The sequence below is a fragment of the Schistocerca cancellata genome, chromosome 10, assembly GCF_023864275.1.
Source record: "Schistocerca cancellata isolate TAMUIC-IGC-003103 chromosome 10, iqSchCanc2.1, whole genome shotgun sequence".
NCBI lineage: Eukaryota > Metazoa > Arthropoda > Insecta > Orthoptera > Acrididae > Schistocerca > Schistocerca cancellata.
In genome coordinates, this window is record NC_064635.1 from 176,667,538 (window position 1) to 176,683,043 (window position 15,506).

At 42.0% G+C, this 15,506-nt stretch overlaps 1 protein-coding gene across 1 annotated transcript; it reads left to right on the plus strand.

The window, feature by feature from the left end:
• Positions 1-211: 211 nt before the first annotated feature.
• On the plus strand, positions 212-14,330 carry LOC126106228 (uncharacterized). Its single transcript, XM_049912456.1, has 2 exons — positions 212-874; positions 14,301-14,330. Exons 1-2 carry the CDS (start codon positions 212-214, stop codon positions 14,328-14,330), a joined length of 693 nt encoding a protein of 230 aa, XP_049768413.1.
• Positions 14,331-15,506: the final 1,176 nt, after the last annotated feature.

Below are 15,506 nucleotides of genomic sequence, written 5' to 3' on the forward strand. Positions count from 1 at the left end.
GCCTGAAGTGAAATTTTTTGTTGTCAGTATCCCTCATAGGTATGATCTCATGGAAAACTCTTGCGTGAATACTGAGATTATTACCGCCAACAGACTTTTCGCTAAGATATGTCGAGGTTATCCTAATGCTACATATGTTGGGATAAATACTAATTGCAGAGAGCATTTTACAGAGCATGGACTTCACAGAAACATGAAAGGGAAAGAAGCCATGAGTGCTGAAATATCGAATGCTATTAAAGACTCTAAAGTAGAGCGAAACACTATTACACTGTCTGAAAACGGCCTTATTAAAGTATCAACATTAGTGGAAATAGGAAGAGCTGATGTCCCACAACCATTGGTAGCAACAGAAGATTCTTTGACGTTAGAAGAAGTAAAAAAATCTGAAGTGTCGTCCAGTACAGCAGCCACATCAGCCAAATTGTCAGTAGTGTCGAAATCATCAAAAACAGCTGAACCATTATCGTCAGCAGCAGATGTACCACCCTCCCCAGCAGGTTCAAAATCAAGTCCAGAATCTGTGACTAGTCCATCAATCAAAAGAACAGAGGCAAGAACAGTGGTACAAAATGCTACTCAGATATCATCAACAGAAGAAAAATCAACACCATCGGAGCATCATTTATCAGCTTCATACGCAGCTTCAACGTCCACAGTAACGTCAGTGCCAACTGTAGTTCAAGATTTAAACGAAAATACAGTTTCAGTAAAAGTTCCAGTATCAATTGGAACATCACTTACAAAACCAGACTCAGCATCAAAACTGGCAGCATCTCCAACATCCACTGAATCATCAGCTTCAGAAACACCTCCATCCACTGAAACAGCAGCTACAACTACAGATACAACAAGTATGGTGGCACGTCCAGGGGTAAGAAATACAAGGAGCAGGAAACGTGTAATTCTTAAGGATTTTTGGTACCCAGCCTCAGCAACGAACAGCCGATAACATTGGGAAGCATTAGTACAAACTCCTCTCAATCTAATTTCAATAATTTAAAAATAATGAGCCTTAACATACAATGCATTAAAAATAAAATATTACAACTTGAGATTGCAGCCAGTGAAGCTAGTATAGATTGTATTTGCGTTCAAGAACATTGGTGCATGAGTTATGAACTAGAAAATATTTGCATTTTCCCATACAAATTAGTAAGCCATTTTTGCAGGAAGGAAACAAGACATGGTGGTGTTTGCATTTATGTAAAACCTGGAGTAGAGGTTAAAAATATGACTAACTGAATCCTTGAATGCAGAAAAACATTTTGAGGCTGCAGCAATACAGTTGAATATGCAAAAGAGTAAATTAATAATAATGTCAGTGTACAGATCACCATGTGGTGATCCTGAAATTTTTAGAAATAAGTTAGAGGCATTGCTCCAAACATTACATCATAAAAAATCAACAATAATTATATGTGGAGATTTTAATGTCAACTTATTGACTGAAGGTGCATCCAAAGATCAGTTCCTGAATGTTTTACATAGCTTCAATTTGTATCCACATATAACTAACCCTACAAGAATAACAAACTCTTCAAAAAGTCTCATAGATAATATCTTCACAAATATAGATGCCATAGATATATATGTAATAAATGTTGACCTAGGAATATCTGATCACAATGCACTTATCCTTAAATTTTCCATAGCCCCTGTGACCAAAAATAGTTCATACCAAATGTACAAAAGAACCTTCTCCACAAATAGTTGCAGTCACTTCATAAATACACTGACTAACCAATCATGGGCAGAAGTACTGTTACAAACTAGCACAAACACTGCATATAATGTTTTTTCTTCCTTGTTTATGTTGAATTTTGAAATGTGTTTTCCTAAGAAACTTGTCAAAACAAACACATATGGGCATACACATGCTAACTCCTCCAGGGCCATGAAAATGCTTAACTATAGACTGAAAAGTTGGACTGATCCCAAGTTTAAAGAATATGTAACAAATTACAAAAAAATATATAGAAAAGTAATTACAAAAGCATTACTAAGTAATGATAAATTAATAAGAAAATCAGGCAATAAATCAAAAACTATTTGGGAAATTTTGAAAAGGGAAACAGGTAAGGGCCTCAAGGATCAGGAAATAGTACTCAAAAATAGTGAAAATATTGAATTAAAAGATGAAACTCTGGCAAATTCCATTAATAATTACTTTTTAAGTGTACCAGTGTCATTAAGTAAAAACTTTACTAAACATGAGAAATTAACAGCCCCAAAAGTAGACAGTAGTATGTTATTAACTCCCACAAATGATAATGAAATATTAAAGGTGATAAAGAGTCTAAAATAAAAAATGTCTGCAGGTGTTGAAGTGCCTGTGTCAATAATAAAAAAAGTTGCCCAACAAATTAAAAAGCCCCTGGTACATATTGCCAATTTGTCTTTCAGCGAAGGTGTGTTTCCTGAGAGGTTAAAAATCTCTAAGGTTAGGCCTCTGTTTAAAAAGGAGATCCATACAAGGTAGAAAATTATAGACCAATATCCCTTCTCCAATCATTTTCAAAAATTCTAGAGAAATTAATGAAAACCAGACTCATAAATTACTTAGATGCTCACAAACTTCTAAACTGCAATCAACATGGCTTTCGCTTGGGCCACAGCACAGAATCAGCTATCCATGCCTATACCAAAGAGATTGTCAGGAGTCTCGACACTAAAAAATGTGTAGTGGGAATTAACTTAGATTTATCTAAAGCTTTTGATACAGTAAATCACAAAATTCTGTTAAACAAGATGGAGGCAATAGGTGTAAGGGGAGTTGTGAAGCAGTGGTTTGAATCTTACCTTCAAGATAGAACTCAGGTAGTAGAAGTCATCGCAGAACATAAAAATCAGAAAATCAAGTGGGTCTCAGATGCAAAGAAATTGGAAATAGGTGTCCCACAGGGCAGTGTTCTTGGTCCCTTATTATTCTTGCTTTATATAAATGACATAAAAAATCCTAATATTTCTACCAAAATAATGTTGTTCACAGATGACACTAGCATAATTATAAGTGATGATAAAAAATCATTAACCACCACAACTGATATAGTCCTGAAATATATTCAACATTGGTTTAATGCTAACGAGTTAACACTTAATCTAAGTAAAACAAATTATACACAGTATGGCAAAGCAACTCAAGATATGGACCTCCAGTTAAAACTAATGGATAAGAAGATAGAGGGTGTACAATCCACAAAGTTTTTGGGCATGCACATTGATCAAAACTTAATCTGGAAAGACCATCTCAAGTACTTATCCCAAAGGCTCAATTCGGCATGTTTTGCATTGAGGATATTATCTAGAGTATGCAGCACAGACTGTACTAGACTAGTGTATTTTGCTTACTTTCAGTCCATTGTGTCTTAAGGCATAGTGTTCTGGGGTAAAACTAAATCAAGTTTAACAGATATCTTCAAATTTCAGTAAAGAGCTATACGAATCATAACACATAACTCTCCAAGAACTCATTGTAGGCCCCTTTTCAAAGAATTGCAAATACTCACAATACCATCACTGTATATTTTTAAAAGCATTCTGTGTACAAGAGCATATATGAAAAATCTACGTACAAATGAGGACTGCCATAATTATAGTACTAGAACTCATAAGAATTTGTATGTAGAAAGGGTAAGGACAACACAAACCCAAAAGCATGTAAGTTATTTTGGAATAAAACTCTACAATGCTCTGCCAGTGTACATGAAGGCAATAACAGATGAAGTAAAATTTAAGACTGAGCTTAAAAATTACCTTTTAAGCAAAACTTTCTATGATGTAGATGAGTACTTTGTGTGTAAATTTATTGCCAAAAATTTTAATTTATATGTCTAAATTTGTACTTTTAAAAATGCCTTGAAACTGATGTTCCATTATTATGTCTGTAGTACTTGTACTAGTATGATAACTGTTGTGACAATTCCTACATCATGTAAATGATATACAGGAAGATAATAAAATGAAATGAAATGAGCCAAGAGGACACCAAGATAAGCCAAAGGTCAGACTGACAGAATGCAATACACTGATAAGCCAAAACAATTGCACACCGTGACGCACCTGGTGGAATTGCGGGCAAGTGACGCAATAGTAAAAGTGTGTAAGCGGAACAGACACGAACGAGGGATCCACTAATGAATCTGTACGCTACAAATGGAGAAATTCCTTAAGATAAGCGACTTTGACGAAGGGCAGATTATTATTACGCATAGCCTGCGAACGAGTATCTCGAAAATTGTGAAACTGGTCGAATGTCCACGAGCTACTGTCTTGAGTATCTACAGAAAGAGCTAGGAAGACAGCTAAACTACCACTAGGCGCTAAATGGTTGGATGTCCACGACTCTTCACTGAACGTGTGGTTCAGAGGTTTGTCTGCTCTGTAAGGTAGGATAGATGGCGGCCGGTGGCATCTCTGTTGAAAGAGAACAATGTTGGTGTATCCACAAGTGTTTTGGAGCACACTATTCGTCACACGTTGTTGAACATGGAGCTCCACAGCAGACCACCTCTACATGTTCACCTACTGACCCAGCGACATCGTCAATTACATTTGCAGTGGGCGTGGGACCATCAGGATTTGACACACACAGTGGTTACGGTTACTACAAGCCACACCACAAGTTGGGAAACGGTGCCAAATTTCTAGTAGTTTACTGTCGAGTTGAGATTTTCACACACAAATGTTTTATTCATATCTTACAGAAACTAGCAGTACGGCAATAAACAGCCTTTTAAAACACGCTGCTAACGGCAATCAAGTAATTTACAGCAATACAACCGTTTAAAAAAATTTAAAGAACGTTAGTAAGCAGGCGTAAATACAGAACATTGTTAATAAAGTACGGTGAGGTAGTGAAGCTACCAACACCGCCATTACAAAAAAAAATGTCAAAGGTCCTAGAAAACACACGATTAATGGCAATAAAGGAATGGAGGAATTTAAAAAGTTTCTAATATCATTAGAACATAACATATGACGGACCCGTGTAAGGCGACCACAAATCACCCACTCAGGGATGCTCAGGCTAGGCAGAATACTGACCAATTTAAATACGCCCGTAAACACAATTTCCCCTCTCAGGCTGGTCACTGCACCGACTTTTAGCCAGCGAAAAGTTGTGATAAGATGGCTTAACTTGCTGACAGAATTAGAGCTAACCTCGTGCAAGAAAACATTACACCACACAGTCCTGAATGAGCGACCACATGATCAACCAACAAGAAGCAAGAATTTACTCATAACACACGACAGAATAGCGAAACAATTAAACTGCCAAAACTGCACCTCCCAACGGGCAGTAACTAGAGGAGGAGGAAAGATCACTGTCTTCAATTACACCGGTGCCGGGGATAGGAAACCCGATTGAAGGAGGCCACAAGGCAGAAGAGACACTGGTTACGCAAACTTATTACTTAGTGATTAAACCTTCCACTAAAAACTTGCAATTACGCTCGAACAGGCAGTACACGACCTCCGATGGCAAGGATCCACATATCCGCACGCGTCGCCAGCGTACCCGACACGCCACGCTCACGCGACAACACGCTCTGTCACCGGAGTTCACGTCTTCTCTGCAACGTTGACGGGTAGTGACCGCTCCTTCATGTTAGGTGTCTCCTTTTTAAACTCCAGTGTTTAAACGGAGGACTTAAAGAAGCTTGTTAACCAAGGTAAAATGAACAGTAAGTACTCGTGGGGCTTCCGCATCTCGTGGTCGTGCGGTAGCGTTCTCGCTTCCCACGCCCGGGTTCCCGGGTTCGATTCCCGGCGGGGTCAGGGATTTTCTCTGCGTCGTGATGGCTGGGTGTTGTGTGCTGTCCTTAGGTTAGTTAGGTTTAAGTAGTTCTAAGTTCTAGGGGACTGATGACCATAGATGTTAAGTCCCATAGTGCTCAGAGCCTACTCGTGGGGCGATTCTGTATACAACCAACCCACGGGGAGCTCTTCCGTCAACTCCACCTGCTCGTTACACACAACCGACCACGCCTGGTCCGCGCTGGAGAGCCACGCTGCCCTCCCGTGTCCACCAGACTCTCTGAGCGCACCACGCCCCTACTTCCGCGCCACCACACAAAGTTACAACCGGTCTAAGACCTCACTTCCTCCATAGCAGTATCCCGGAAGCAAACGCAGATATCGATAGCAGGAGTAAAAGACAACCAAGCAACCACTTAATGACAGACAACATATCAAACAAACATGTTAGGGGAAGAAAAGGAAAACCAATGCAATTTAAACACAAGGTGTAGCACGAGTCGATACACGGCTCCGCATTCAACAATCGATCAATGGAAACGTTTTGGCTCTTCAGATGAATCACATTTTTGCTACACTAGGTCTCTTGGTCGTCTCCACAAATGCCACCATCGAGGTCAACGGCGGCTGGAAATGTGCAGTGCACCACAGACGCCGGCTGTTGAGAGCAGTATTATGCTATGGGAGACATTCCCCTGTGCTTGCGTGGGACCTACAGTAATAAACGAAGATACGCTGTCAGCTGCAAACTAAATGCATCCCTTCATACTCGATGTCTTCCCCGATGGTAATGTCATCCTTTAGCAGTATAGCTGTCCGTGTCTCGAAGAGAGAACCGTGCCCCTCTGTGTACACCCCAGTGGTGTGTGCCCCGCCCTTGCCTTCAGCTCGAATTGGCACAGGGCCCGAAAGACTCAGTCCCCCCGAAGGCCATCCGCCGTCGCTTTTATTCCATGGTAGCCACATATCAGGGCTCTGGCGTGTTTTACACTGGCGGTTCGATGGTTGCTGGTCGTATCGGTTATGCTCTCACTCTATGGGACCACTACGAACAACGTTCATTGCCAGCTGGCTGCAGCGTTTTCACTGCTGAGCTGGTCGCCATCTTTCGTGCCCTAGAGTATATCCGCTCCTACTCAGGTGAGTCCTTCGTTATCTGTAGCTACTCCCTGAGCAGTTTACAAGCTATCGACCAGTGTTTCCCTCGCTCTCGTCTGGTGATGGTTGTCCAGGAGTCCCTCCACGCTCTTGCCCGTTGCGGCCACTCTGTGGTCTTTGTGTGGACCCCAGGCCATGTTGGGATACCCGGCAATGAAAATGTTGACCGCCTGGCGAAAGAGGTCACCAGTAAACCATCTCTGGACGTTGGCCTCCCGGAGACTGATTTGCGAGCCTTTTTACGCTGCAAAGTTTTTGCGCTATGGGACGCTGCATGGCGCAATCTGACCACACCCAACAAACTCCGTGCTATCAAGGAGACGACGACTGTGTGGCAGTAATCCATGCGAGCCAATCGCAGAGACTCAGTTGTCCTTTGTCGGCTCCGCATTGGCCACACCCGGCTGACGCACAGTTATTTACTGCGTCGGGAGGACCCTCCTCTAAGTCGCTGCGGGGCGGCTTTGACAGTGGCCCACATTTTGTTGGCCTGTCCCCTTTTAGCTGTGGTCAGGCAGACATTTGCGCTGCCTGATGCGCTCCCTGCGCTTTTAACAGATGACACTGCCATGACAGGCTTAGTTTTGCGTTTTATTCGGGCAGGAGGCTTTTATCACTTAATCTAAGTGTTTGTCTTTTTTTGTGTTGAGTCTGGCATTTAGCCTACGGTTTTAAACTGAGCTTTTAATGTGTTTCTCAGTGGTTGGTTTTCCTTTTTTTGTCTCTGTGGTCGGCCAACCACTTCCTTTTGTCTGGTATCTGTCGCCGTCGTCTTGTCCTATTACATCTGACGTCTCTGTCATTGTTCCTTTTTATTCTGTGTGGGTGTTTGAAATTTTGGAACAAGGGACCGATGACCGTAGCAGTCTGGTCCCTTTAATCCCCCAAACCAACCAACCAAAGAACCGTGCTACAGAAGCTCGAGGAGCACCATAGTGAACTCACGTTGATATCTCGGAGACCAAATTGGCCTGATGTAAATCCTGTGGAACTCATCTGTGTCACTATCGGGCGCCATCACCACGTACGCAAATCAGCTGCCCGTTATTTACGCGAATTACATGACTTGTGCACAGACATCTAATACCACGTACCTCCAAAAACCTACCAACAAACTGTCGGATCCCAGATACTCAGAATCGGTTATGTATTTCGTTCCAAAGACGGACAAACAAGCTATTAAGCAGGTGGTCTTATTTTTTTGCTCATCAGTGTAAAGCGCCAAATGTTGGTATGGCAGCATTCACGACCACCAAGAAAATAAAAAAATATCCTAACAATTTATGAACACCATAAAATGTTTATGATTTTATGCCAAAAGGAGAGACTACGTATGGAGCATCCTGCATTCTGCAGCTACGCAGCGCCATTCGAAACAAACAGTGTGTATTGCTGTCTAGTGGCATTGGGTTTCTACACCCGTCCGCATCATGCTACGCTGACGCATGGTTTCCTTTGGCAATTTAAGTCTTTTTTATGTCCACCTTATAGGCCGGACTTGGCCCTGAAAAATTAACATCTTTATCCTGCACTGAAGGAATTTTTTGGGAGAAAGCAACGAACTGAAAGAGGACGTTAAGTGGCAACTTGGCGGCAACTGAGTATGCGCAAAGCATAGGAAAGCATAAGGAATGGTGTGACAACTGTCTCAATTTGAATAACTACACACAGAAATAGACAAAATATAAAAAAAGCAGGTGTTGACAGATGTGGAAATTACCGAACTATCAGTTTAATAAGTCACAGTTGCAAAATACTAACGCGAATTCTTTACAGACGAATGGAAAAACTGATAGAAGCCAACCTCAGGGAAGATCAGTTTGGATTCCGTAGAAATATTGGAACACGTGAGGCAATACTGAGCCTACGACTTATCTTAGAAGAAGGATTAAGAAAAGGCAAACCTACGTTTCTAGCATTTGTAGACTTAGAGAAAGCTTTTCACAATGTTGATTGGAATACTCTCTTTCTAATACAGGCAGGGGTAAAATACAGGGAGCGAAAGGCTATTTACAATTTGTACAGAAAGCAGATGGCAGTTATTAGAGTCGAGGGGTATGAAAGGGAAGCAGTGGTTGGGAAGGGAGTCAGACAGGGTTGTAGCCTATCCCCGATGTTATTCAATCTGTATATTGAGCAAGTACTAAATGAAAAAAAAAGAAAAGTTCGGAGTAGGTATTAAAATCCATGGAGAAGAAATAAAAATTTTGAGGTTCGCCGATGAAATTGTAATTCTGTCAGAGACAGCAAAGGACTTGGAAAAGCAGTTGAACGGAATGGACAGTGCCTTGAAAGGAGGATATAAGATGAACATCAACAAAAGCAAAACGAGGATAATGGAATGTAGTCGAATTAAGTCAGGTGATGCTGAGGGAATTAGATTAGGAAATGAGACACTTAAAGTAGTAAAAGAGTTTTGCTATTTGGGTAGCAAAATAACTGATGATGGTCGAAGTAGAGAGGATATAAAATGTAGACTGGCAATGGCAAGGAAAACGTTTCTGAAGAAGAGAAATTTGTTAACATCGAGTATAGATTTAAATGTCAGGAAATCGTTTCTGAAAGTATTTGTATGCAGTGTAGCCATGTATGGAAGTGAAACGTGGACGATAAATAGTTTAGACAAAAAGAGAATAGAAGCTTATGAAATGTGCTGCTACAGAATAATGCTGAAGATTAGGTGGGTAGATCACATAACTAATGAGGAGGTATTAAATAGAATTGGGGAGAAGAGGAGCTTATTGCACAACTTGACTAGAAGAAGGGATCGGTTGGTAGGACATGTTCTGAGACATCGAGGGATCACGAATTTAGTATTGGAGGGCAGCGTGGAGGGTAAAAGTCGTAGAGGGAGACCAAGAGATGAATACACTAAGCAGATTCAGAAGGATGTAGGTTGCAGTAGGTACTGGGAGATGAAGAAGCTTGCACAGGATAGAGTAGCGTGGAGAGCTGCATCAAATCAGTCTCAGGACTGAAGACCACAACAATAACAACATCAAAAAAGTTATGAAACACGTTTCGCTTCTTGATAAGGATGTGTGGAAAAACTAACTTCCTCCATTTTCACAATATTCCTCGTATTTGATATAGATACGTCATTTCATTGCATTAAACTTAAATAAAATTTACAGGGTGATTATAATTAAAGTTTAACTTTCAAAACTCTGTAGAAATAACATCACTGGTCAGAATGACGTCAGATTGCAACGGAATATCATCGCAAAAGGGGGAAAAGGAAATAGTGTGAAAATTGATCAACAAATGGCGCTGTACGTGTCAGAATACGTATACGAGAACACCCGTCATGTGCACGACCCACTGAAGTTGGTATAAACACGCCTGGTACACGGCTTTTCCTCCTTTCGCCTCTGCAACGTTCGCCATGACTGTTTCTATGCAAGATCGCACCCTGCTTGTAAAAGTGTATTGCAAGGATGAGGACTGTGCACACGTCACTCTGCAGAATTTCCGGACACTGAAGGGTTTTAAATGAATTCTTCGGACCGATGCTTGCTGTGGGTCTGGAGAAAATGATTCGGAAATTCGAAAAGACGCGTTCTTTTGGCGTGCAACCTGGTAGAGGAAGGAAATCAATTGATTCGACATCAGTGGAAACAGTGGCCACAGCAATGCAGCAGGAGACGAGTGGTGGTGTGCTAACGTGTAGTGCACAGAAAATTGCCCAAACATTGAACATACCTGTGAGCATGGTGCGTAAAACCCTACAAAACATATTTCTTTGCTACCCCTACAAAATCACCCATGTGCACGAGTTGCTTCCTGTTGACCTCCAGCAAGAGAGACCTCTGCTTTAGAATTTCTTGCTCGCATGGAAGGGGCAATGATGGGCAGTGGAAGATTTCGTGGACAGTCCACTTCCATCTGACAGAACATGTCAATATAAATATGTCGAATGAACGGAAAATCCACACACAAATCAACCGGAAATACTTCATCCTGAAAAGGTCACTATGTGGTGTTGGTTTAGGGCATCATTTATCATAGGACCATATTTTTTCGAAGAGACAGGTGCTTCCCGTCTTGCTACCTGTACCATTACTGGTAAGCGCTATGAGTGTCTTTTGCGCACCCAAGTCATTCCAGCTCTCCAACAGCGTGGATGTGATCATTTTTTATGCAAGATGGCGCACCTGGACACGTTGCAAATCCAGTTAAGCAGAAGCGCCATTTCGGAAATTCTAGAATTATCAGCCGCCATTTCCCTACAGCCTAGCAGTCCCTATCAGCTGACTTTTAATCTGTGTGACTTCTGGCTGTGGGGCTATCTGAAAGATGTTGTGTTCAGTGTTCTGATGGCAAACTCAGCTGCATTGAAGGCACACATTGCGCAACACATTCTGAAGATGACTCAGGAAACAATTGTACAGTTTGTTTAACGTCAAACGTACACCTTAGGCATTGTTGTATGATTCATTTGTCGTTTGTAGTCGACCAATATTAAAAAATGTGATGCTTACAGCGCCATCTATTGCTACATTTTGAAACTATTTTTCTTCTGCTATACGTTTTCCCCCTTCTCCGATAATAGTCTGTTGCAATTTGACATCATTCTGACCAGTAGTGTTATTTGTAAAGCGGTTTGAAAGTTCAACTTTAATTATAATCACCCTGTACATTCGTCATATCTCTTTACACTGTACGTGGGAACCAAAGGAGTATCTCGATGCAGAAGTTGTTTGCTGCACACAGAAAATCAGCATGATATCGTTTGCTTCCGACTCCCCCTTCCAACCTGTTTTCTCCCCGCCTAACCTCTCTCTGCCTCCCTTCTCCCCCCCCCCCCTCCCGAATCCTTTTGCATTCCCCTCCTCTGCCTTTCCCCAATCCCTGTCACGTCTGCCAAGGCCCCCCCCCCCCTCTTATGGGTCCTCGTCCTCCATCGGCTTTTCCCCCCTCCTCCCCCCCACTTCGTTTTTCCTCTCCTTCCCCCCTTTTCTTTCCCATCATCTGTCCAGGTTCCCCCCATCTGCCCTCGCCTGTGGTATGTCATATTTGTGCCAACTTTTTACTTCAGTGATCAGGTGAGTGTTCAGTGTTGTGCGTCTTTCCAAAGTGTTGCAAACAAAAATCATGCTGTCACTGGGTGTGAATTTTATATCTCTTGTGAACAGACACCAGACTGTCGCCGTGTTTTTTAATTGTCTGTCTATTATTTTACCTGGCCGCTCCCTGTGTATTTTATTTGCATCGTCAACCCTTTATTTTATGTTTTAGGTTCCACAATTTTCCGCCATTTTACCATTTAAGTGACCGATTTTATTGCCTGCTTTTATTACTTTTTCCTTCATCTTTTGAAAACAAATTCTGTAGGCTGAAGAGTGGCGCACTAAGCTGCTGAGGGGGGAGTCGAAACTCAATAAAGGAAAAAAAAAATTACTTCTGATACAGCATTGGTCACTGAAGATGGACAGAAGTAGTGCTGCATACTTCATAAAAAAGAACACGTGCTAACTGATGACTACAGAGTGGTCCACATGAAATATGAGGGCTATTGGTTTATTAAGGTCTGATAGGTCACGAACTGAAAACTACACTGAAAATCTGAAGAAGTTTTGTGCAGATGTGTTGGGCAGTGTCTCTAGTATCTGTGTCGTTAGCGCCATGTCGCTCTTCTCAGTTCTGATAGCAAAGTGAGACTGTGATGATTTCTCGAAAATAGTGTCTCCTGCCGAGTATGAGTACCTGATGAGAGATACCGCCTGATTTCATGCAGCCCACATGACATAACTGCCACGCATTTCCTTCCGCGTGACAATTCTCGGCAGCACACTGCAGGGACAATGAGGGCGTTCGTGCAACGATTTCGATAGCAAGTGTTTGATCACCCACCATACAGTCCACATTTGGCTCCCTTTGAGTTTCATGTCTGGTCGTATGAACTGCTGGCTACGAAGACCACAATTTTTCACAGACATCGTACTGCAGACCGGCATAGAGAATTGGTGGAAACCACCGGCAGATGCCTTCTATATTGAGAATATTGGAAAGCTGCAACAAATGTCTAAGCAGAAACAGCGACTATGTAGAGAAGTACCTGGAAGGTGTAGTTAACTGCTGCAAGTAAAACGTTTTCGTTTTTCCATTTCGTGACAGATCAGACCTTAATAAATTAGTAGAAGAAAGATTAAGGAAAGGCAAACCTACGTTTCTAGCATTTGTAGACTTAGAGCAAGCTTTTGACAATATTGACTGAAATACTCTCTTTTAAATTCTAAAGGTGGGAGGGGTAAATTACAGGGAGCGAAAGGCTATTTACAATTTGTACAGAAACCAGATGGCAGTTATAAGAGTCGAGGGGCATGAAAGGGAAGCAGTGGTTGGGAAGGGAGTGAGACAGGGTTGTAGCCTCTCCCCGATGTTATTCAATCTGTATACTGAGCAAGCAGTAAAGGAAACAAAAGAAAAATTCGGTGTAGGTATTAAAATCCATGGAGAAGAAATAAAATCTTTGAGGTTCGCCGATGACATTGTAATTCTGTCAGAGACAGCAAAGGACTTGGAAGAGGAGCTGAACGGAATGGATAGTGTCTTGAAAGGAGGATATAAGATGAACGTCAACAAAAGCAAAACGAGGATAATGGAATGTAGTCGAATTAAGTCGGGTGATGCTGAGGGAATTAGATTAGGAAATGAGACATTTAAAGTAGTGATGGAGTTTTGCTATTTGGGGAGCAAAATAACTGATGACGGTCGAAGTAGAGCGGATATAAATTGTAGACTGGCAATGGCAAGGAAAGCGTTTCTGAAGAAGAGAAATTTGTTAACATCGAGTATAGATTTAAATGTCAGGAAGTCGTTTCTGAAAGTATTTGTATGGAGTGTAGCCATGTATGGAAGTGAAACATGGACGTTAAAGAGTTTGGACAAGAAGAGAATAGAAGCTTTCGAAATGTGGTGTAACAGAAGAATGCTGAAGATTAGATGGGTAGATCACATAACTAATGATGAAGTATTGAATAAAATTGGGGAGAAGAGGAGTTTGTGGCACAACTTGACAAAAAGAAGGGACCGGTTAGTAGGACATGTTCTGAGGCACCAAGGGATCACAAATTTAGCATTGGAGGGCAGCGTGGAGGGTAAAATTCGTAGAAGGAGATCAAGAGTTGAATACACTAAGCAGATTCAGAAGGATGTAGGTTGCGGTAAGTACTGGGAGATGAAGAAGCTTGCACAGGATAGGGTAGCATAGAGAGCTGCATCAAACCAGTTTCAGGACTGAAGACCACAACAACAACAACTCGCAGTACATTTTCAATTGGGACCCTGCTAAGATGTATATGTCCTCGCTCCTTCTACTGTATCTAATCGGACCCATACAATGTGTCATTCAGTTAAGTATGGAACGTTTTCCACTGCAGGTTCATATTGAGGATGTGGAGGATTTCTGATGTGCGCGGCTGTCCAACACACAATGCGACGTAGAAGACACTGCCATTTCCATTTTCCAGATAGGAGGTCAATGCTCATGTGGATAAAACAATGGTGCGCGACGAGTTATGTGAACAAAGTGAAGTACCAGGGACCTGACATGACAGTTCGAACGCCAGAAGATATCCATGACCTCGTGCAGCTCTGTAACAAACCCCACAACGATCTGTCCATCGCCATTCCAGAACGTTACAAAATCTCTTGCAAGTTTTTTCAGCAGATTGCGAAACAGGATTTAAAGTTTCGTCCTTACAATCTGCAAGTGACTCACCATTCATGGCTGGGAGATGAAGTGAATAGGCACAATTACTACACAGAATTTCTTATCAGAATTGACAAGGATGACCCATTTCTAACAAACGTCATTTTGTCTCGTGAGACAAACTTTCATCTGAATGGCTTTTCCAGTAGACAAAACTTCCGATATTACTCTGACACAAACACACATCTTACTCACGAAAAAACCCGGAGTAGTCCAAAGGCCGTCGTTTGGTGTGCTACTGGACTGTTCATTGGGAACGGGGGATGGGGAAGTAGGGGGGTTGGGGGAGGGAGGCAGATTTCTTTAAGGACAACGAGGACCAGCTGGTGAATGTCAATTCCGAGCGGCATGCAGCCTTGATTAACAATTTCTTCATCCCACAACTGTAGGGACACTGCTGTACAAACACGAAATGGTTTCAACTAGATAGGGCTACAGCCCATATGGTCCATGATTCAATTACTACACTGAAGCGCTACTTTCCACATCAATCACTCTCACGATTTGGTGTTAATCCGTGGCCAGCTATGTCACCTGATCTTTCTTTCAGATCCCGTTTTTTTTCACAGCGCCGGCTGGAGTGTCCGAGCGGTTCTAGGCGCTACAGTCTGGAACCGCGCTACCGCTACGGTCGCAGGTTCGAATCCTCCATCTGCCATTGATGTGTGTGATGTCCTTAGGTTAGTTAGGTTTAAGTAGTTGTAAGTCCTAGGGGACTGATGACGTCAGATATTAAGTCCCGAAGTGCTCAGAGCCATTTGAACCATTTGATTATTCACGGCGCCTCTACAGTACTGATGGATTGAAGACCGCAATCTGGGACAAGGTGGAAGGCATTCCGCAAGAAACAATTGAGAATGTAATGATGAGCTTC

What these genes read in the sequence shown, in the direction of transcription:
- LOC126106228 (XM_049912456.1), top strand. Translation starts at nt 212, where the DNA reads ATGAGTGCTGAAATATCGAATGCTATTAAAGACTCTAAAGTAGAGCGA. An exon ending in GTATGGTGGCACGTCCAGGG is followed by an intron (nt 875 to 14,300) that starts GTAAGAAATACA and finishes TTTCCACTGCAG; the next exon opens with GTTCATATTGAGGATGTGGA.